Source organism: Prionailurus bengalensis, chromosome F2 (genome assembly GCF_016509475.1).
Source record: "Prionailurus bengalensis isolate Pbe53 chromosome F2, Fcat_Pben_1.1_paternal_pri, whole genome shotgun sequence".
NCBI lineage: Eukaryota > Metazoa > Chordata > Mammalia > Carnivora > Felidae > Prionailurus > Prionailurus bengalensis.
In genome coordinates this window covers 18,500,129-18,524,553 of record NC_057353.1, presented here as the reverse complement: position 1 = coordinate 18,524,553, position 24,425 = coordinate 18,500,129, and the positions used below count along the sequence as shown (strand labels likewise).

Here is a 24,425-nt window from a genome sequence, read left to right as displayed (position 1 = left end):
AATATATCAGGAGTATAAGACATATAGATTAACTCACATTCAGAAACACTGAGATAAATAATATTTCCTCGGATGGCTGTACCAAATTTTAAACAACCAGCCTCATTTTGAGGGAAATAATTTAATTAGCTAGTCTACTGACAAAAATAGAAAAAAAAAAAACTTACTGTAGGATATATTTTGGACATCAACTTCTAATTCTATCTCTAAATTATATCAAATCCACCGAACTTTCTCTGTCTCCCCATCTTCACCACAGGCCAACCTATCATCATCACTCACTGGGACTATTCCAAGAGCTTTCTCCTCATATCTATGCCTCATCTCTTCCTAGCAATCCATTCCTACAGAGGAGGCAGCGCCATCTCTTAAAAACCTAAATCAGATGAAGTCACACACGTTTAAAAGCTTCCAACTCTTCTTGTTGATGTGCGAAGAAAAATCCAAACTCCTTCCAAAGTTCCAAAAAGCTTCCAGAGCGCTTCTTCCTGGTCCCTGTCTGAGCCTCCAACCTTATGACTTGGCCATATTCCCCCTGACACCCCGGCTGTTTTTTTCCCCCCACTTTGGAGCCCCAGGTGAACTTTATTTACTTCTTTGCTGCTTACCCCTCTCAAATATAAATACCCCGAGAGGGAAGATGTTCTCTCCTTTGCTGCCATATTCCTGGCACCAAGAACAGGTGCTTGGCATATAAAATGTGCTCAATAAATATATCAAATAAATGTACAAATCAGTCATTTTCAAACAGACTATGTTCTGTGTACTTTCTGATTGAGAGCTCTCTTCCCTCTGTTGAGATAAAAAGAAAAGAACTATTGACTTCATAATTTCATGGCCTGGATTTACATCCCAACTCTATCTTTTGCTAGCAAGTAATTGAATTCTTTAGGCCTCAGTTATATGTCGAAAATGTGGAATAATGACCTAGCTTTCAGGTTTGCAAAGATCAAATGAGGTTAATGGATGTAAAGGCATTTTAAAAACTCTAAACTCTAAAATATTACATAAATAAAAAAATAAAAAGGTTATATAAATGTTATTATTTCAATAAACTGGTACACAAATAAGTAATGAAAATATCAATAAGTGAATTAAATTGGACATTTAAATTATTTAAATAATGTATACATGTCAAATAAGGAAACAGAAGTTTTACCTTTTTATAACTGGATATTCTCTGACATATGTGCTCAATTTTTTCACTGCAAAAGGCACTGAATTTATTATGAAGGTCAGTAGGAATCACTTCATTTAAAGAGTTAAGGCTGGTGCAGTTTTGCACAAAATGATCATCACTTTTAGCCAGGGCTTCAAGAATCTGTAGTAATACACGCACACACACACAAGTAAAGAAAACCTTCAAAATTAGCCAAATACAATTCTCACAAGTCTAGAACACAGAGTGACATTCCCTAGCACACTTCTTTTCACTGCCTGGGATTTCTATATTCAGTAAAACTCTCACCGCGAAGTGATGGACGTGTGTGTTTGCCCCTTATGTTTTGCCTTCTGCTGGCTATAAAAGGTTACCTGAGGGAAGTGAGTGGACTTCAAAGACTGCCTGATGGACTAATCAGTATGCTCTGATGTGGGAACACATTGCCTATATTTAGTCAGTTACTCAGAACTTTTTTTTCCCCTCAATTTGGTAGTAGAACAACACAAACTAAGGAAAACCTATAGAATGGCATCCTTACTTTCTACTGGGAGCCCAGAATGGAAAATGCAGACAACAAATGTTTGCTGAAGAAATGAATACATGAGAAGAAATTCTCTTACTAACATAAAATCAATGTCAGTTGCGGTATCTGAGCACCAGCTGATAAACATCAGATAAAAGCGTCCATGTGATATTTTAATTAGTAAATCCTTTTGAACATTTGAATCAATTTTAAGGCAGCATTTGTGTGTGTTTGTGTGTATACCTACCACTGATCACTGGGAATTTCCAACGAATGGAGAATTATGTGTCATATTTATGATTGTTCAAAGATTGCAAGGGTTGATTGCACCCTTACCTGACATTTTCATAATACTGTACGAGACAATGTATAGATTCTATGTTTATTTGAGCTCCCTCACAGGAAGCTCCACTTCCCTGTCTTGCAGAATACAGAGTGTGAGTTTTTGGTTTAATCACCACTCTAGAAAGTAGAGCTCAATTTATCATTAGCTGTGTGATCTTGGTTCAATTTCTTAATTTCTTTGATACTCTTTTCTTCAAATATGAAATACAAGTATTTTCAGTACTTATACAGTTGTCATATATAAAATAATCCATGTAACTTCGCAAATTTGAAATAGCTAGAAAATGGATAAAATAATGATAATAACCTGGGTCCAAACTTATATGGATTGCCTTGATAATATAACATATTTGGGCAGAGGTGCCATTTTGAACATACAGATGCTATATCGAAAGATACAGAGTGGTACAATGTCATCAGAATAACGCAATTGTTTTGGAAGCTGACTTTCAGAATATAAAACAAAAAACATAAAATAAGTATTTTTGAAACAGTGCATTTGGATTTCTACATTATTTTCTGCCACTAAAATTTTAAAAAATACATACTATTAATGCTAAATCTATCTCAGCTACACACACACATAATGAAACAAGAAGTGACATGTGAATAAATAAAAGTAGTGAAGCTATATGTCATATTTCTTACTTGTAATACCTGAATCCTCACAAGGTGATATAAAAGCAGATGCAGGGGTGCCTTGGGGGCTCAGTTGGTTAAGCATCCGACTCTTGATTTTGGCTCAGGTCACAATCTGACATTTGTGGGATTGAGCCCCATGTCAGGTTCTGCACTAACCTTAGTATTCTCTCTCTCTCAAAATAAACATTTAAATAAATAAATACAGATGAAATACTAAAACTCAGACCTGGGGAGTATCCTCCAACAGGAATTTTATTTATTCACCTGGTGAAAGGATCATGAAAAGCAAGCACAGGGCCATCTTTCACTAACCACATGTTTCATCCATTTGGATGAAAACCCTCTTACTCCCTATCTTGCTTTAGCCTAAAGACTAAGGGTGATATCCTTCCCAATTAAGAATCACATGAATGTCTGAAGATCTATTCATAAATGGATCACTGAGCTTTGTGAAATCATATGAAATAAACATGAGACTTGGAGAATTTGAAATTTCTTATAATACATTTCATGACTTCAAATACTTTTCAGAGGATTATCTACATTTAAAAAAGCACCACCTGTCATGAAAACCATCTGAAAGGTATTCATGATACTGAATCAACAGATGTAGCAAACTTGCTAAATGTAGAGAAGCCTTTGCCAAATCAACTAACATTTGCCTGGGCAAGAGTCCCATCTAACATAACACTGTACTCCAAAAGAGATCAATAAAAAAAGAAGATTGTATGCATACTGAGTAATGGGGGGGAAACAGAAAAGAAAGTTGAATGAGCTGACAGCTGAAGCATACACAGCTATTTACGTTTTGGGAAGTGGGGGTGGGGGAGAGTTTCAGTTACTTTATTTAGAACAAAATCCCTTGTTTTCCCAGGATCACTCATACCTTGGCAGTAAGGCTGAAGAAACCTTTGGGCTCAATCATCTTCTCCACCACATTGCACTTGATCCCGGCTGTGCTGTCATACTCATACACAACACCATATTCCAGGTGGACGTTATCCACAGTCAGGCTCACGTGCTCCTTCTTCCCGTCGATGATGGCCATGGTGTTAAACTTGTCAATCACCTCTGGAACAAGGACAGTTTTCATTCAGCAAATTCAGGAAGGGTTTTGTTAGTCTCTTCAAATAATTTGAGTGTCTCTGAATAATGTTTAAAGATTTCTTTAAAGAATGGATAAATCTAATATTGTTGTTAACATTTCTGAAACAAGAGCACTTAAAAAACATATGTTTGAATGATCCAAATCTCACCATTCCAACATGACTAGTCTTTGCACATCCATTTTGATCTATCAACCATATGTATGCCTATTTATACCAATATAAACATTATATATACAATTTCATAATTTTTATTAAAAGCATGCATGACTTAAAGTCAGGGTTCCTAAAACTGCCTCAAACATTGAATGAATACTTGTTCAGAGGAGGAAAAACTACACAAAGCCATACGGAAGAAGCAGAAAGGAGATGCACTAATCATTTATTTCAGCAGACAGGATCCCTGAATTTTCCCAAACACCATCTTCTGCAGATAGCTCATAGAGAAAATTTGTCATTGTTTGCTATAATAACATTTTCATCTGGAATGTCTTCCTACAGGTTTTTGGCCTACAATCAATCCGCTGATATAAAAACACAAAAATCTGAAGCAAGAAACCACTGAGAAACCTAACAACAAATATTAAATTAGCAAAAACAGAATATTAGTTAGATAAAAACAGTTAAGTCCTAGGACGGTAGAAACAGTAAAAATAGACAAAGGCAGAATAATGGTTTATCTTAAAATAATTGAGTCCCAGAATAGCTAGAAACCAATTATCAGAGCATCTCACCAACCCTTTCACTGTGGCACCAACGACAATGAGCAAAAATCAACTAACTCTAAATGAGGAATAAAGGGCTCAAGGTAATGTCCTGAAATTTGTCCTAGTTTAAGTAAATAAGAAAGTTACTGTGTCATACCAATCTTGGTGCTCCAATGTAGTTGAAATATTTCTGATACTGCTCATGATCTGAGTGGTTCCTTCCAGGAGTGGAGGGAACACAGCTTTCCCTAAGTTGACCACCCCCGTATGATCAGTACAGGGGATTATGTAACTATTCTGGTTGGAAGAAACTAACAGTACAATAAAAATGTCCAACGATACCTACCAATAAAATAAATGGAAAGATATCATGAAACTTTAAGAGAGGATTCAAAGACTTCTGTGAAAAAAGTGTTGAAACAATAATTCAAGGTATTTGTCAAATGCAAACATAAATTTAATTGCTTCCATCCCTTTACCCTTGGCGAAGAAGCCACTGAATCCAACAATCTGTATCTGGTTTGTTTCACTGAGAGAACAGAAACAATAGAAGTCCTTATCAAAAGATCTTTCTCTTTCTCTAATAATGTTTTCACATTATTAGTTTGCCTCAGTACCATTAATGTTAGAATATAGTAAAAGTTACTTGAATCAAGAAAGCATTTTCAAAGGGACTATAGACCTTCTTTCTAAACTAGGACTTCAAATTTTTGCATGCATACAGATCCCATCTTGTCAAAATGGAGACTGTGATTCAGTAGATGGATGGGGGTGGGATTCTGCATCTCTCCAGGTGCTGCTGCTGCTGCTGCTGCTGCTGGTCTGTGAACCACACTGGATTAGGAAGGTCTACACAACATTTAAACTCAAAACAAGAAAACGCATTTTAACCTGGGTTTGAATCCTCATCCTACCACTTACTGGCTTGGGCAAGTCCCTTAGGCTAAGGGTTAGGTTAAAATAAGGATACGACAGGGGCGCCTGGGTGGCGCAGTCGGTTAAGCGGCCGACTTCAGCCAGGTCACGATCTTGCGGTCCGTGAGTTCGAGCCCCGCGTCGGGCTCTGGGCTGATGGCTCAGAGCCTGGAGCCTGTTTCCGATTCTGTGTCTCCCTCTCTCTCTGCCCCTCCCCCGTTCATGCTCTCTCTCTGTCCCAAAAAATAAATAAACGTTGAAAATAAGGATACGACAATAACACTTTTTTGAGAGTTTCCTTTTTAATGCCTTTATGAGATAATCCATGTAAAACACTTAATAAAGTGCCAAACAAAGTGTAGTAGCTATGACGTTAGTGACTATTATTACTTATATATTTCACATAATATCTATTTGGAGATTATGACTTAAGAAAGTGGCTTGAACATACAAGATTTTCAATAATTGGGACAAGGCACAGGCACATTAAAAAACAATACTACTGTAAGCAAATAAGGAGTGATGTGGGAAACAAAAGCAAATGAAATATTATACTTCCTTACTGTCTACAGCCTATTGACAAGTCCTTGGAATAGGCAGAGTGACCTTCCTCTGGCTCAGCTGCCTCAATGATGACACTTTGCTAAGGGCAAAGGGAATCTTAGCCTGACCCCCCTCAGGATCCTGGAAGTCTACTTTAACATATAAAATTCCTTTGAGAAGGAACATACTTAAAGATCATAAAAGCCATTTATGAAAAGCCCACAGCTAACATCATCCTCAACGGGGAAAAACTGAGAGCTTTTTCCCTGAGATCAGGAACACGACAGGGATGCCCACTCTCACCGCTGTTGTTTAACATAGTGCTGGAAGTTCTGGCATCAGCAATCAGAAAGGAAATCAAAGGCATCAAAATTGGCAAAGATGAAGTTAAGCTTTCACTTTTTGCAGATGACATGATATTATACACGGAAAATCTGATAGACTCCACCAAAAGTCTGCTAGAACTGATACAGGAATTCAGCAAAGTTGCAGGATACAAAATCAATGTACAGAAATCAGTTGCATTCTTATACACTAACAATGAAGCAACAGAAAGACAAATAAAGAAATTGATCCCATTCACAACTGCACCAAGAAGCATAAAATACCTAGGAATAAATCTAACCAAAGATGTAAAAGATCTGTATGCTGAAAACTGTAGAAACCTTATGAAGGAAATTGAAGAAGATATAAAGAAATGGAAAAACATTCCGTGCTCATGGATTGGAAGAATAAATACTGTCAAAATGTCAATACTACCCAAAGCTATCTACACATTCAATGCAATCCCAATCAAAATTGCACCAGCATTCTTCTCGAAACTACAACAAGCAATCCTAAAATTCATATGGAACCACAAAAGGCCCCGAATAGCCAAAGTAATTTTGAAGAAGACCAAAGCAGAAGCATTACAATCCCAGACTTTAGCCTCTACTACAAAGCTGTCATCATCAAAACAGCATGGTATTGGCACAAAAACAGACATACTGACCAATGGAATAGAATAGAAACCCCAGAACTAGACCCACAAACGTATGGCCAACTAATCTTTGACAAAGCAGGAAAGAGCATCCAATGGAAAAAAGACAGTCTCTTTAACAAATGGTGCTGGGAGAACTGGACAGCAACATGCAGAAGATTGAAACTAGACCACTTTCTTACACCATTCACAAAAACAAACTCAAAATGGATAAAGGACCTGAATGTGAGACAGAAAAGCATCAAAACCCTAGAGGAGAAAGCAGGAAAAGACTTCTCTGACCTCAGCCGTAGCAATTTCTTACTTGACACATCCCCAAAGGCAAGGGAATTAAAAGCAAAAATGAACTACTGGGACCTTATGAAGGTAAAAAGCTTCTGCACAGCACAGGAAACAACCAACAAAACTAAAAGGCAACCAACAGAATGGGAAAACATATTTGCAAATGACATATCAGACAAAGAGCTAGTATCCAAAATCTATAAAGAGCTCACCAAATTCCACACCCGAAAAACAAATAACCCAGTGAAGAAATGGGCAGAAAACATGAATAGACACTTCTCTAAAGAAGACATCCAGATGGCCAACAGGCACATGAAAAGATGCTCAACGTCGCTCCTCATCAGGGAAATACAAATCAAAACCACACTCAGATATCACCTCACGCCAGTCAGCGTGGCCAAAATGAACAAATCAGGAGACTATAGATGCTGGAGAGGATGTGGAGAAACGGGAACCCTCTTGCACTGTTGGTGGGAATGCAAATTGGTGCAGCCACTCTGGAAAACAGTGTGGAGGTTCCTCAGAAAATTAAAAATAGACCTACCCTATGACCCAGCAATAGCACTGCTAGGAATTTACCCAAGGGTTACAGGAGTACTGATGCATAGGGGCACTTGTACCCCAATGTTTATAGCAGCACTCTCAACAATAGCCAAATTATGGAAAGAGCCTAAATGTCCATCAACTGATGAATGGATAAAGAAATTGTGGTTTATATACACAATGGAGTACTACGTGGCAATGAGAAAGAATGAAATATGGCCCTTGTAGCAACATGGATGGAACTGGAGAGTGTGATGCTAAGTGAAATAAGCCATACAGAGAAAGACAGATATGTCTTTCTTATGTGGATCCTGAGAAACTTAACAGAAACCCATGGGGGAGGGGAAGAAAAAAAAAAGAGGTTAGAGTAGGAGAGAGCCAAAGCATAAGAGACTCTTAAAAACTGAGAAGAGGGGCGCCTGGGTGGCGCAGTCGGTTAAGCGTCCGACTTCAGCCAGGTCACGATCTCACGGTCCGTGAGTTCGAGCCCCGCGTCAGGCTCTGGGCTGATGGCTCAGAGCCTGGAGCCTGTTTCCGATTCTGTGTCTCCCTCTCTCTCTGCCCCTCCCCCGTTCATGCTCTGTCTCTCTCTGTCCCAAAAAAAATAAAATAAACGTTGAAAAAAAAAACTGAGAAGAAACTGAGAGTTGATGGGGGGTGGGAGGGAGGGGAGGATGGGTGATGGGTATTGAGGAGGGGACCTTTTGGGATGAGCACTGGGTATTTATGGAAACCAATTTGACAATAAATTTCATATATTGAAAAATAAATAAATAAATGAATAAATAAATAAGCTAAATGAATAAATAAATAAGCTAAATAAATAAATGAATAAATAAATAAATAAATAAATAAATAAATAAATAAATAAATAAATTCCTTTGGAAGCTTCTTTTATCTTTACCCTCCCCCCACCCAAGATACAGGTTAGCAATCATATTCCAAGCTTATGGCCCCACTGATATATGTCCGAAGGGTCTCATGACTGAATTTTTCCTGAATGGTAAATAAATGACCTTTTCCTAATAGCAGCTAGCCCCTCAAGGTCCTGGAAACCATGTTTCCAAAATACCTCAGAGATGTAAGCTATCCCTAAGCCCTTCCCAAACTGAAGGTATATATAATCACTCTTCACAGTCCCAGTGCAGCTCTTTCTGTTCATGGGTCCTGTCTCCATGCTTTAGTAAAACCACCTTTTTGCACTGAAGACGTCTCAAGAATTCTTTCTTGGTCATCAGTAGCGAATCCCAACACTTTAAACCATTATCAAGGAGGGAAAGAAGGAACCTACCTTCTACTTTGCAGTCAAATGCATCCCCTACTTCATCTCCTGGGGGTTTAGAGTTAGCCTTTTGAAGGTCTTCTTGAGCACTCTCAATGCTATTATAAACCCATTGTACGGAGTCTTGCTGGAATGAGGAGGGGAAAAGAAACCTTAGAAATATTAGTGCTTCTTAAAATGTATATCCATTTCATAAACCCGCTTTAGGAGGATTGACAATCTTACTTATTCTTCTAGTTTTTTTAAAGATAACCAAATTTGAAAGAGAAAGAAAATCAACATAAGAGACTAATAAAAAGTCAATGGCAATTATATTGCTTAACAAACTAATTTTTTAGGATTGAAATTTTATCTTCCAAAGATGTTTCTGAGTTTTGTTTCAATTTATTTATTTTGAGAGAGGGAGCATGCAAGCAAGCGTGGGAGGGGCAGAGAGAGAGAGCAAGAGAATCCCAAGCAGGCTCCGTGCTGTCAGGGTGCAGGCTGACTCAAGACTTGAACCCACGAACTGTGAGACCATGACCTGAGCCAAAATCAAGAGCTGGATGCTCAACTGACTGAGCCAAGCAAGCACCCCTTCCAAAGATGTTTGTAAATAAGATGTATTTCCCAAGTGTCTTACTTAAAATGCCTCAAGTATATCTTAAAGTAAATTTAAAATTCCATTTTAAAATAAATAAATGTTAGATGGACAGTTTTCTGAAGAATCAATCATTTATCAGGATATAAACCATTTAAATGCTCTCCTACCACCTATATTTTGATCCAATTAATGTTTTTTTGAATCAAACCAATAAGAAAGTTGAAAGAACATCTTTCACTTCATTGTGTTCCCAAGTGATGTAACTATATTTTTACCCTTCCATATCATAACTCATCCTATTTTTAATTAAAATAGCAGTTGCAGTCTTATCTAGATAAATGAGAGAGAGGAAATGGCTACCAAGTAAATGCTTTCAGCTTTCCATCACTTGAAAGTTTATTCCTTTCTTAGGTAAGATGATAAATTGAATTGCACTACTGAAGTGTGCTACAATTTCCATTCTCCATTTTTGCATGTATTAACTTCACAACTGTGTTTAATTATTATATTGCTATACATCATTACAATGCTAGTTAACATTTGATCATTCAAATACATCTTGGTAGCCTGTTGTGGTCCCTAAGGAACCACACACTCTGGTATCCACACCTTGGTGTAGCTCCTTCCCACACTGACCTGAGGCTTGGTCATGGGATCTGATTTTTCCAAGCATGATGTAAATACAGTTGATCGCTTATAATATCCCCTCTTGAAATCCAGACGCCATGCAGGAAGGACAATCTGCTAGACTGGAAAAGGGGGCCATGTGGAGGAGCTCTGGAGTGGAAGGCCATGAGGAGGGGAGGTGCAGAGCCCAGCTGTTCCATGCAAAACTTTGCTATATCAGTGCCTTCACAGGAGCCAACACTCAGTCACCCCGCAGAATCAAGAGAAATAATCAATCACTGTTGTTTTAAGCCAATAAGTTTTGGAACAGCCTGTTTTGTGGCAATGGATATGGGATACAGCATGTTACTCACTGAGTGAATTTTTCTGTTTATTGCTTTTCTTAATCATGTTACTAACCAACTTCTCTCTAGGAAGACTGTCAAGGAAAATGAAAAGGAATGAAACTCAAATCAGTTTGGCTACTTGTTAAAATTCTGATTGAAGGGGAAAGGTTTGATAATTTCAGAAGTGTCTTTTTTAAAAAATTCATTCAATGATATAGTTCAATAAATATTTGTTAAACTATTGCCAACCAGAATCGCCTATGAATCTATACGTGAATTCCAATTTGCTATGCTAGTTTGACCTTATTAACAAGCAAAATTGAGGAGCTCAGTTTCTTGTAGGTTCAGTATTTTATAGGCTGTCAGTCCTGGCCTATGAGAAAATAACCACTGCTCTTTCTGGTTTGGACAAAAGTCATATTCTCAAATCTGGAAGAGTACCTGACTGTGTATGGCAGAAAAAATACAAAGCCTCTCCTCTAAAGTTGCTTTTGCATTTAGTTGATTAATTTGAGAGAATTTTCTCTTATAGCCCAATATTCACTTGTACCTCATGGGATAAGCTTTTCTTATAAATTTGGATTCTAATTTTATTTTTCTATGGCACTTGAAATTTAATCAGAGGATAGTGGTTAGAATTTTAAGCAATGACAAGTACATTTTGGTATTTTCTTTAAAAAGCTAAATCCAGTAACTTAAATAAATATACACAAAACTCAATCACAGACCCTAAAAAAACCTTCACAGACACACAAGGACCATTACATATTCTAAAGTAATAGCAAGGGTCAAAAAAACAAATCAAACCTTTGGATTTCAATGTGATAAACATTTAGGTATCTGAAAACTCATATCATAATGCAAATGAAAACACCCCAGAGCACTTGTTAAACAGGTGATAATACTGAAACAATAAAATGCAATCACTTAAGCAGAATTGATCATGATTAATTATGCAGATAAAACAATCATCATGAGATTTACAATGATGTGCTTAAATGTGAACCTAAAAGTAGAAACCATCCTGTGTCCTCCCCTGGGCTTTCTCTGCAAGTTTGCAGCGAGACCCAGATAAGCCAAAGGGCAGCTTACCTTCACTGGTCTCCTGTATTTCCTGCAGGCTGTGACATGTGCAATGACACTGGCATGTGTCTCCTTGCTGACATTGATACCATTTACTTTGATAATACACTGTCCAGGGTGAAGACCAGCGGCTGCAGCCACAGTCCCTTCAAATAAAAATGAGAAAATGGCCAAAAAAATAACTTTAGGAATGAGATTCATTTTTATCACATATACAATATGGAAAGCCATTTTAAAACATAATAAGAGATCTAGCTAGTATGTTCTTGATAAACTTGGTTCTGATAGTAATGCCTTCTCAAAATTTTTCTGCTTTTAATCTGGCCATTCAAACAGTGACTAATAGAATATTCTCTCATATCCCTGAGAATTAGTTTGAAGGAATACTTTAGATATTTTTTCACATTGTTTTAAGTTTATTTATTTGAGAAGACAGAAACAGCATGAATGGGGGAAGGGCAGAGAGGGAGAGATAATCCCAAGCAGGCTCCGTGCTGCCAGCACAGAGCCCGATGCTCAAACTCATGAAACCAAGGGATCATGGCCAGAGATGAAAGGAAGAGTTGGAGGCTTAACCAACTGAACCACCCAGACACCCCTGAAGGGATATTTTAAAGTGACCTTTACAATGCTAATCAGTTATTTTCCCTTTCAAATGTCTCATCAGTCTTAATATTCTACATATACAAATATAAAAGCAAAATGAGAAAGCCAGAAATGTATGCCCTATTTACCTTTCTTTACTCTATAAAAATCTCTAAATATTAGAAAAGTATTCACTTTCATTTATTTTTCTCAGTAACATTTATTGCAAGGACATTTTTGAAATTTGTAATAGTTTATAAATTTCAGTCTTATTTCTTTTTAATTTATTTTTTTAAATTCAACTATAATTAACACATAGCATTATATTGGTTTCAGGTGTAAAATATAATTATTCATCAATTCTATATTCACTTTCATTTTTTAAAATGCGAACAGTTAAAAGAAATTCTTTAAAAAAATCAGCCAGTTAGCAACTACCATTGACTGGCTTTGCTAAGTAAAATAAGCATTCAGAATATCTACAAAGGGTCAAGGAACCACAGAATTTGTGAAGAATAAAATTAATCAGGTAACATCAACTGTCCATTTATTTGCATAGATATAGACTTAAATATGGAAGTGGCATATTGCTCCAGTGAGTTAAAATTTTCAGAAACTTTCAATTATTATTATATGATGTTCTGAGCCGATCAACACTTATGCAGCACCATTAATAAATACAATGAATATAATTAATACAAATGATTACAAAATTTATGTTAGAAGAGCCTCTCTTTGTAAGCAATTTCTCCCATGAAGGAATTATTAAACATTTTAGAGAACATAATCTATATTCAAGAAGACAGTATGTATTTTTCTTCTCATTAACATTCACTCCCAGAAACACTATATGGTTTTTCTGGATTAAAGTAGGTCTTGGAGGGAAAAGAGACACTCCCCATTGAGAAAATAGCCTAAAAAAAGGCACTGAGTCGAGAAACAACCTGGACATTTGGGAGCATGTGAGCAGTTGGTATGAGCTTAAAATGGGAGTGTGGGTGAAGACTCTGGAGAGTCAAGAGGAGCCAGGTTTCGAAGTGCCTGCATACTTTATGTGAACACCTAACAGCCTCAACCTTACTATCTATGCACAAGGAAAAGCATTTGAGAATTTTAAGCAGAGAAGTGACATGACCCCCAGAACCAAGGACGAATCATTGGAACTTAAGTCAAAAATCAAAATCACAACAAGCATCTACTGCAATGTTCCAGGCTAGAACTAAAGTAGCATTTGTTACAAAAGGGGAGAATGAGATCACGTATTTGATGTCTCATGATGGAGTTCATGAAGAGGCTACAGTCCCCAGGATCACTCCTCTGCTTTTGGACTCAGTGCTGAGTAAATAGAGTCATTTCAATAAAGAGAATACAGAAGGCAAAGCAAGTTCAGAGAATAGATGGAAAGTTCACTTGGAAATAATACTGAGTTGTAAGGTGCCAAAGGGGCATTTAGGCGAGAGCTTTAATCAAAACTTAAATCTAGGGGTGCCTGGGTAGCTCAGTTGTTTAAGCATCTGGCTTCGGCTCAGGTCATGATCTCACCACCCCTGAGTTCAAGCCGGGTGTCAGACTCTGTGCTGACAGCTCAGAGTCCGGAGCCTGCTGTCTGATTCTGTATCTTCCCCTTTTTCTGCTCCTCCCCTACTCGCGCTCTCTCTCTCTCTCTCTCTCTCTCTCAAAAATAAATAAACATTGAAAAGTAAGTAAGGAAAGAAAGAAAGAAAGAAAGAAAGAAAGAAAGAAAGAAAGAAAGAAAGAAAGAAAGAAAGAAATCTAGACTATGGAACTCAGGAAAGAGATCTAAGCTGGAGATAGAGATTTAAAAATCTCCAGGAACAGGATCAATAAGATTTCTTACAGAGAACAAGAAGGTAGAGAAGAAAAGAGGGAGCCAACAGTTAAGCGGTTGACAGATGAAGGGAGCTGGCAGAGGAGAAAAATCTGACAAGTGCCAACTTAGAAATCAGGAGATGAACATTTTCAGCAAACAGGAGTAGTCAGTTTAAATAAATGCCACAGAAAAGCTCAATTAATATGAAGGTTATCAATGTCTACCGTACGTTCCAGTCAAGTCCATGATAACTCTAAAAGACAGACTTTGGAGACATGGGTGGAAGATGAGGAGAGATGTCTACAGCAATGGGCTAAAACTAAAATAGGAAGTGAAGAAGCACAGCTGAAAACACAGACTAGCACTTCAGGAAGTTAGGTCATGACAAAATAGAAGTTATTAGAGCATTATTCTAGGGCTGAGCTTATCAATCTTGGGTGTGCATACAAATCATCTGAGGGTATTGTTAAAATGTAGATTCTGACTCAGTATGTCCTGCGTGGGTCCTAAGATTCCACATTTCTTTTTTTCTTTTTTAAAGTTTATTTATTTATCTTGACGGGGGGGGGGGGGGAGGGTGAGGCAGAGAGAGAGGGAGAGAAAGAATCCCACACAGCCACACTGCCAGTGTGGAGCCCGACACAGGGCTTGAACCCACGGATTATGAGATCATGATCAAAGCCAAAACCAAGAGTTGGATACTCAATTGGTGCCCCGATTTTTACGAGTTTTTTTAAAATATTGTTTTAGGAACATATTACCATTGAGCTAATCAAGTAAAAATATGATTGAGAAACTTCGTAACAACATGAGCATGCATGTTTTGAATATATTTTTGTTTAGCAAGCAATATCCATACATTGTAAAAAGCTGTTTTTACAGGATGGATTTCTCACCTCTTCCTACTGCATGTACAACCGATGGGCCATATCCTCGGATCTGGAATCCAAGTCCCTCAGCTGAATCTGGGATCTTCACTGTCCTAAAATCAATCAGAAAACAAGGTGAGAAGACTTTCACATGCCACACAATTGGTTAAAACAATAGTGTCCATTCCTTTATTCATTCTTTCAATAAATATGTATTGAAGGTCTACTGTGTAAAAGACACTGACTGGGCTAGAAACCAGGAGACAAAAAGGGTGCATGCTCTCACAAAGGCACACAGCAGCCAAGCACGAAAGACTTCCTCAACTGAGCACCGTCATTTGCATGGTGGTGAATAAGGAACAGGCTCTGGGGTCAGACAAAACTAGCTCTGAATCCTCATTTAAGTCACTAGATAGTTGAATAACTTGCATGAACGCCTTCACTTCTCCGAGCCTGAGTTTCCACAAAAAGATGATGGTAAAACTTACTTTGCAGGGTGTCAGTGGAGATTAAAAGAGAAATCTTTGTTAACTGCCCTGCACCATGCTGTGAACTAGTAGTCACTTCAATAAAATGGAAGCTTCTCTCCTTAGTTTACTGTTATAAAGAAGATAGTGCACTGTGACACTTCTTTGTTAAAAGTAATAAAAGAAACACAGAATTAATACATTTCTACCCGTTGGGAACTTCATCAAAGAACAACAACAAAAAGCTAGTTAAAAAGATGTGTCAAAATGACACCAAAATAATTTAAGAATGTGATTAACTTTAGCATTTACTCAGTGAAATTTTGAAAGAAGAGTACATCAAAAGGAAGCCTGAATAACAAAAGAAATATTTTCAACGAATCCCCACGGAAAAGAAGATGAAGGAAAGGAGAAGAGGAGTAAACTGTTAGACAACCAGTGAGGGATATCCAGTTTGGTACTAAGAAGTGAGCTACTCCACAGAAGGAAGCCAGAGATCAGAGAGCAACAGTGAAAAGCAGAGAACATGAGATAAGGCAGAACATCATAACAATAAAAATGAGTATCGTAAATTGCAGTCCAGAGCAAAGACAAATGAATACAATGCAATAAATTTTGATGGATAGCCCTTATGCCCAAGAAATAAAATTGTTTTCCAAAAGATGATGAATTAATCATGCAATAAATGTCGGCAGCCCTTCAAGGGCACGTTAGACATAGTCTGAAGTTACATACAGTGGAACTTACTTAGAGCTTATAAAATAGCCACTGGAGCAGTTTGGGCAACACTGTGCCTAGAACACTCGAGAAAGCCAGAAACGTACAGCATTTACGCCTCATGGCAGAGCCTGGTACTGCTATCTGAAATATAACCTAGGCAGGCACACCAGCATCGGTGATAGAAATGTGAACTGTCTATTCTAGGAAAACTTGAAAGTATTATTATGAATTAGATTATATACTAAGAAATGATCTGTGCATTGCTGGAGTATAGGTCAAAGAACTGATTTGTCCTTTATCCTTAATTATATACTTTTTGGTGTAAAAGGCTCTATGCACTTCCCTTGAATAGCAAGCACTTTGTTACTAGTATCTTTCAAGAAAAAAAAAGACACATGAAAATGGAAGATAACTAAGGAAAAGAAAAAGAAATAAATACATTTTCTAAGCGTGAAACAAAAACATAGAAGTAGCCCATGCTTTTATATATTATGAATGAGATTTCACTTTTGCTGAAATGACCTAGAGCTTTCAGGCCATGGTGAGTTATTATTGCTTTTGGATTGTGAGGAATTCATAACAGTCTCTCAGTTCCTTCTGAGCAAGGTCTTCTATCCTTCTAATATTGCTAGGGAAGGTTGACTCTAATCTTCAAGATTATTATATATTTCTTTAAAACTTTTGTACAAAACACTATGAAATGCATTTTGGTCTTATTCTGGGACTCTCTTCATAAAATGATCTTTGGAAAATATGCTTCCCTGCTGTGACCACTATATTGTCTATTAAAGGAAGAATTAAATTCATACAAAAGGAACATTCTGTTTCTTGGAGGAAGTAAGTGCACTAAATAATCTGCTACAAAGCTTTTTGAAAAACGCTTTGATGCTATCAAGTGTAAAATACAGCTAGATTCAAAGCAAGACTTCATTTGTATTTACCTCCCATATTTTTTGCCTTTTCTACCCCCAGACTGGAGACTACATCAAGTATAAGTAGCTATTGTAAGAAAATATGACAGAATGATTTATAGGAATCTTATATTAGCATAAAGACATAAAGGAAAAGCTATCGATTTCAAGCAAATTAAAAGTAAAAGATAAAAGATGAATATCCTTAAAATAGTTTTGAAACAAAATATAAGATAGGCTCCTGATGTAATAAATAAGCAGTGAAAAAAAATGAAATGAGAGAATAGGTAAGCATCACAGATAACATCACTGGAGTACACACTATGTGCTGAACAGATAACTAAGTTCTTTATTAACCTAAATTTATTTAATGTTCTTAGCATCTTCATGACATAGGTACTCTTCTCATCTCCATTTTTTTAATGGATAGATGGGGGTGTTGAAGCAACACAATAAGCAAGCAAGTTGTGGAAGAGAAGCTTGAACCTGGACCAGAAATACTGGGTTCCAGATACTGTATGACAAACACTGAAGGAAGAAGTCAGAGGACACAGGTTCCAATGCTGCTCATCTAGTGGCTAGTACTGGGAGTGATGATTTGCCCCTATCTACTTAGTCTGAAAGTTGAGGGCCTCTGAAGTGATCTGACTGCTGAAATGTCTAGGACCAGTGAATCAGTAGTTGCAGGGTTAAATCAGGGGGTAGTAGGGCCATGGGGAGGACCTTTATGTTTTCTAAAGACTGTTTTGGACTATTACTCCGTTATACCCTTCTAGTCTGCCCTTTTCCTTTTAAGTGTCCTCAAAGTGTCCACAGGTAAGCAACTACGTGAGCCTTATCCCAGACAGGGTTGGATAAAGGGGGAGTAATAGATCAAAATTAGGTTTAGAGAGAAGACTTTGTTATGGTTATTCTCTGCCCTCCAGCCCAAAGTCTTCCTAAATTAGTAATTTTAATGAGTCATCTCACTCTTTCCTTGGTAAGTTTTAGCAGCAACCTGGCTGACTTAATGCTACAGAATCTAGCTCATTGCATCACATTTCAACTCCTAAGATAAAGAGTGCTGCCAGCTATTGCTGAATATATATATATTAAGGCAGGGAAGAATACTATACTATACATACTAAGAATATTTTCTTAAGCAGTTAAAATAAACCTTTTGTTTTTAAAGTGGTAATCTTCATTTACCTGAAAATTAATGAAGTTGTTTATCACTATTAACGAATGATATAATTACATTTTATACAGTAATTTTGATATAATCATAGTACTTTAAATAGACATGATACTTAGACCTTGATATGCATTATATTGATTAATTACTTGGTTAAACAAATCATGGAAATGTGACACAGGAACACTAGACCAGAAGTGATTGGTAGAAGAAAAGCCAACATCTTCCAAGAATATACGTAATACCCTATTAATTTTAAAAACAGATTATAGGGGCGCCTGGGTGGCTCAGTTGGTTAGGCGACTGACTTCGGCTCAGGTCATGATCTCGCAGTTTTGAGCTCGAGCCCCGCATCAGGCTCTGTGCTGACAGCTCAGAGCCTGGAGCCTACTTCAGTTTCTGTTCACCCCCTCTCTCTCCCCCTCCCCTGCTCACACTCTGTGTCTCTATGTCTCTCAATAATAATAAATAAAAGTTAAAAAAAAATTAAAACAGATTATAAAGCACAATCCCATTTTATAAACATAGGATTGTGTAAATCTGCATCAGTACTTAGAAAAATCAGCTGTCTGAATTTCAAAAAATAACAATGGTTATTTATGGGTGATATGATTATAAGAAACATGTCTTTATTTAGAAAACTCTATCTTCTAAATTTGCTATAATCAACATGATTTTTTTCTAATCATAGGTAGATGGATAGACATTTTTTTTTAAAGAATGGACATATTACTAAGTACAAGTGCACACACACAAGTGTATTCACCAACTTCACCATTTCTTATAAACATTTAATGATAAATGGTATCAACCAACCAGGTCTATTCAGGTCAATAGACCTGAAATTCTTAGAGCTGAACATGGGGAATGAAGTTCTTTATTATCAATTGTTCTACTAATTTTCTTCACTTATAATCAAAGTCAGCCCAACCCAGACCAGGAAAATTTGGGCCACAAAAATAAAGCATTATTTCCACTGAAACTACCTGATTTGAGTAGCAAGCATTAGTATTATAAGCAAAGCAGTTTTTCCCAACATTTAAATACTAGTATTAGTGATGCTGGTAAGGTTTAAATGTTCTAAGCAACAAGATACTTAATTCTTGACGTGTACTTAAATTTTCTATTTTATTCATTTTTGTATAATTTTTTTAAAAATCCCACATGAATCATACAACTTACTCCCTTGGCTTTGTGCTCACAAGAACTCTTAGTGGCTTTCTGCTGTTTAAGCATGATTTCAGGAAGCAGTCCACTTCATTGAAAGGTCTCATAAAAACTAGGTCACCATTAATAGCAAAAATCTTTTTCCCAACTTCCATGCCAGCCATCTAAGAGAGAAATAGCAAAAAAAAAAAAATATATATATATATATTTTTTTAATAAGGAATCTATTTTTTTCACAGAATTAGAAACTGAAAAGACCCAGAACATACAGATTTTTGACATTTTAACACACCTGCAATGTTTTTATACAACTTCACACAACAGAACTGTGGGGGAGATAACACACTTATCATTCTCTTTGACATAGTTTTAAATTTGATCACCCATTTGTACTGAAACCCACCCCCTTTCTTCTATGTTTTAACTTTGTACTCCTCCTGTGACCCTCTTTCTATTGTATCTTATAGTTCTTTTTCTTATTTCATCCTTTAAACTACAATCAAACACTAGGTTAATTTTTTTTACTGTGTTTTCTTTTTATATCCAATTAACTCAGAGAGGTTCAACCTCTATGTGGCCGTCAATGACAACCAAATATGCATCACCAGCATGATATAGCATAAGTATCTTCAGGGCAGGAGAGGAATGGCCTGGAACTCAACAAAAAGAGCTCCAAAAAGCACAGATTGCCGGAGGCTGAAAAGATGACAAGGAAGACATTATCTCTCCAACCAGGCCACCATTCTTAACCAGTTCTACTGCTTATAAACTACATGCTGCTTTGACTATCAGCTAAATGATGAAAACCTGGCAGAGGATATTTAATGAATGGCATAGACAGATGAAGCTGTGCCCTAAGAACACCCTCAGAAAATGTCTGGGAAAAACATTTCCTTCTCATAGAAAATTACTAAAAATAGTCATTTGTTGGCCAAGCCCACCAAGTATGAGTTGACCAGAGCTATTTTGTTTGAAATTAATGTGGTGTACATAAAACATTGTCTTGCGTGAGTCTGTGTTTTGGTAAAAGACAGAAACCTTGGGCATTAGCAGATAGGAGGATGGATGGCAGTTTACTACCAACTTTAAATAGATTCAAAGTTTAAAGCCATGTTTCATTCATTCTCACAGGCTTTATTTAAGATTTTATATTTAGACATTTTCTTGAGGATTAAGGCATTGTACAAGCCAGGCAGCAAGGTGAGAATATTTTAAATCAGATATATTTAGGATATAACACTCCCAGTAGGTTCCATGAGGACAGGAAATTTTATCTTTTGTTCACTGCTGTATTCCCAGAGACTAGAACAGTGCCTAGCATATAACAGGTACTAAATAAATCATTCTGAATGAATGAATAAATGATCAGGAGATTCCTCTGTTTAAAAGGCTGGTGAGGTGAGAGAACATCAACCAGCATTAACCTAATGAGAAAAGAAGTCGAAGCATGTGCTTTACTGATGAGAGTCATATTTATGAGTCAAAAGTGACAGGTAAAGAAAAGACCTAGCCCTTGATCTAGTGGAAGAGTTATCTGACATACATAATACAGCCCCACTGGATGCAGTCTCCACAGCATTCCAAGCTAGAAAGATGCACAGGGAAGTCCCAGGGTCATGGAATGAGCCCAGCGGCCTCCTAGGATGTCATGAAGTTCATAGCTATAGATCCTTACAAAATCTCCATCCAGCTTTCTTTGAGTGCATGGACTCTGTCACAAATCCCAAGAGCATCTCGTAGAACTTCAGAATAAGATCATTCAGTAACACTATTTTCAACAAAGATACTTAAAAGCTGATTTCAACTTGTTTGGAACTTCTATATTTTTTAAATAAAAATGCTAATTTACATTACCTCAGCATTAGACCCCTTTTCTACCAACTTTATTATTGGAACTTTATTTTTGTCTTCTAACCCAAAACCATAGCTGCCTTCATTGGATTTAATCTGAAATGCAAAATATTAACATTATTCATAAAGCAACTACAAAAACAGGTACAAATTAAACAGAATAAAAGAAGAAAACTTATATAGCATGTTAACTTACCAATAATGATTTGGCTATAACATTTTCCACTACTTTTAAATCATGTTTCATAAGTCGGTGCTTCATATTTGATCCTTCCATTTCCTCATCCGCAAAAAAACGAAAAAGTAGGGGTTCATCTTTGAATTCACTTTTCTCAAGGACTACAAAAAACAGATCCAAATTGTTCCAATTAATCCAAAAACCAAAATTATTTTCCACACTCATAGACATTCAGTGAACAAGTTACATTCACAAAGATCCCTGTGATACTGTTCTATTTCTACACCTTCAAGCTGATGTTTCCTTTAACTTACTATTAGCTAAGGATTTTGAATTTTTGAGTATTTTTTCAATGTTGAATTTTTTGTACTTACCCGTCTGTCACTTTCCAGATTAAAATCCAAATTTAAATAAAAGATTATATTGAATCAAAATATGTATGCAATCCAAAACATAGAAATCTACAGTGTTTTGAATTTGTAGTGAACATTTGGAATATGTTTTTAATATCCTGAACAATTATGGGAAAATTCAAATGGGTAAATGTTACTCTTATGTGTGTGAGCAATTCCCACTGTGGTCACTTTTGTTCCAACACTTCAAACCAGAATTGTATCTTCTGGGTGAAATGTGATTTTAGTTTCCACTAATTCTTAGTTCTTTTCTGTTTAAAAACATTTTTCTCAAATATTCTTATTTCAATAAAGGTCAGTTTTTTCCCTTTTATCTGAATGTTCATATTTCCACCCAAAGTCCCTAAGATTCCTGGCATGCCCTGAGGATATAGGGTTTATGTTTCGTTAACCTTTTTAAAAATAAGGCTAGGGGCACCCAGCTCTGTCGGTTGGGCATCCCACTTTGGCTCAAGTCATGATCTCTTGGCTCTGGAGTTTGAGCCCCATGTCGGCCTCTGTGCTGGCAGCTCTTAGCCTGGAGCCTGCTTCGGATTCTGTCTTCCTCCTTCTCTCTCTGCCCTTAACCCCACTCGTGCTCTGTCTCTGTCTCTCTGTCTCTGTCTCTCAAAAATAAATAAACATTAAAAAAATTTTTTTAAAGGCTAAATATTGATAGAATTTATATTCAGTGAGATCCTGACAGCTGGCAAAATGTTTTAAAAGAGGAATCTTCTCTATTTCTATTTATCTATCCTTAATACTTTGAAGCACACTTGTTGGAACAGCGGGATTCATTGAACCAGGAAGCTAAAGAGAAGGTAATGGTCCCATGGCACTGTAGAAAGTTTGTCTTTGTGATGAAACAGACCTCCAGGTCTGGGATTGATTCTGGGTATAACATTGGGAGAACTGCTTCCACTCTTTGTTTTTTTAAAATGTTTATTTATTTTGAGAGACAACGTAGGGGAGAGGCAAAGAGAGAAAGAGAGACAATTCCAAACAGGCTCCATGCTGTCAGTACAGAGCCCGATGCAAGGCTCGATCTCACAAACTGTGAGAGCATAACCTGAGTCGAAATCAAGAGTTGCTGCTGAACTTACTGAGCCACCCAGGAGCCCCTGAGAAGTCACTTAAACTTTTGAACCATAGTTTCCTCATCAGTAAAATGAGGGCAATAAAACCTTCTTCATAATGTACAGAACTAAAATGAAGTAATAAGTGTGATTACATTGCCATATAGAAAGCAATACAAAATGACTGCTATTTCGGGGCACCTGGGTGGTTCAGTTCCTGTCTCCCCCTCTTTCTCTGCCCCTCCCCTGTTCTGTCTCAAAATAAATATACATTTTTAAAAATGATAGCTATTTTATTTCATTATTTTTACAGTGTTCCACATAATAACTGTTGACTGGATGATGTATGTATTGATCTTTGAATGGAAGATTGGCTGCCAAATGAAGCTATCAACCACAAATTAAAAAGTGACACAAGTCACAGTTGACAATACAAATAAGAATACACTTGAGATCAAGTTAGGTCTTGACTATGTGATCTAAGCACTTTCCCAAAATGTACATGGTATTTTGCTCCTGCTGTTTTCCTCCATCAAACAGTCGGTCTAACAGGAGTGAGGAAGACACCAGCAAGGCCAGGCAGCAGTCAAATTGGCTGTGCTTTACCAACATAGACTTTTGTAGAGAAAACTTTTGTTTTTAACTCAGTATTTTTTAAATTCAATATTTTAAAATATGTAGATAAAATTACTGCTCCTCGATGCTTTAAAGAGAAAAACAATTAGAATATTTGAAGGTTTTCAGCTTGACACTATAGTTTCAAGTCCTTATAATAATGTTATTTTCCTCATTCAATAGTTTGTTCTTCATGGACTGGTATTTCTCTTTCATAACTCATACAGTGTTCTAGAGATAGTGGGATATAATGCAATTCCCAAATGAATGTATGCTAACCAAAGATGCTCTCAACATCACTGAAACTTTTGCTATCCTTCCTTCTTAGTAAAAAAGGTGATAACCTTCTGAAAGTAACTGACAAACAGGCAGAAGTGTTATCCAGTATCTGTTTATAAACATATAAAAGCAGTGAAAAAGATTGTTTGGGTTTGTGGAATCTGTAAGACGGTATGAACAGAGAGGGAAAACTAATTCTCATTATTTTTATAAATTTAGGGGGAATGAAGTCATCAAACAAGAAAGAAAATCTTTAATTACTACACAAAATGAAACAGATTTTTTCTAGAGATTTAGAATTTTAGCCTCTGAGATCATTTTAAAAGCATTTTTTCGGGGTGCCTGGGTGGCTCAGCTGTTTAAGTGTCCAACTCTTGATTTCAGCTCAGGTCATGACCTCATAGTTGGTGGGGTCAAGCCCCACGTCGGGCTGTGCACTGACAGTGAGGAGCCTGCTTGGGCTTCTCTCTCTCCTCTCCCCTCTCCCCACTCACACACTTGTTCTCTCTCTCTCAAATAAATAAACATTTAAAACAAATAAATGAAAGATTTTTTTTCTAAAAAGAACAATAATTACCCACCATATAGGTTCTCATTTAATCATTAAAAAATTTTTTTTAGGGGGCGCCTGGGTGGCTCAGTCGGTTAAGCGTCCAACTTCG

At 36.9% G+C, this 24,425-nt stretch overlaps 1 protein-coding gene across 1 annotated transcript in view; it reads right to left on the bottom strand.

The window, feature by feature from the left end:
• PREX2 (phosphatidylinositol-3,4,5-trisphosphate dependent Rac exchange factor 2) overlaps positions 1 to 24,425 on the bottom strand; it is a 295,413-nt gene that overhangs the window by 128,661 nt on the left and 142,327 nt on the right. Inside the window, 8 exon segments of the mRNA XM_043601163.1 lie at positions 1,160 to 1,321; positions 3,559 to 3,743; positions 9,039 to 9,156; positions 11,658 to 11,794; positions 14,961 to 15,046; positions 19,388 to 19,536; positions 21,227 to 21,319; positions 21,420 to 21,562. Coding sequence (XP_043457098.1) covers positions 1,160 to 1,321; positions 3,559 to 3,743; positions 9,039 to 9,156; positions 11,658 to 11,794; positions 14,961 to 15,046; positions 19,388 to 19,536; positions 21,227 to 21,319; positions 21,420 to 21,562 — 1,073 coding nt within the window.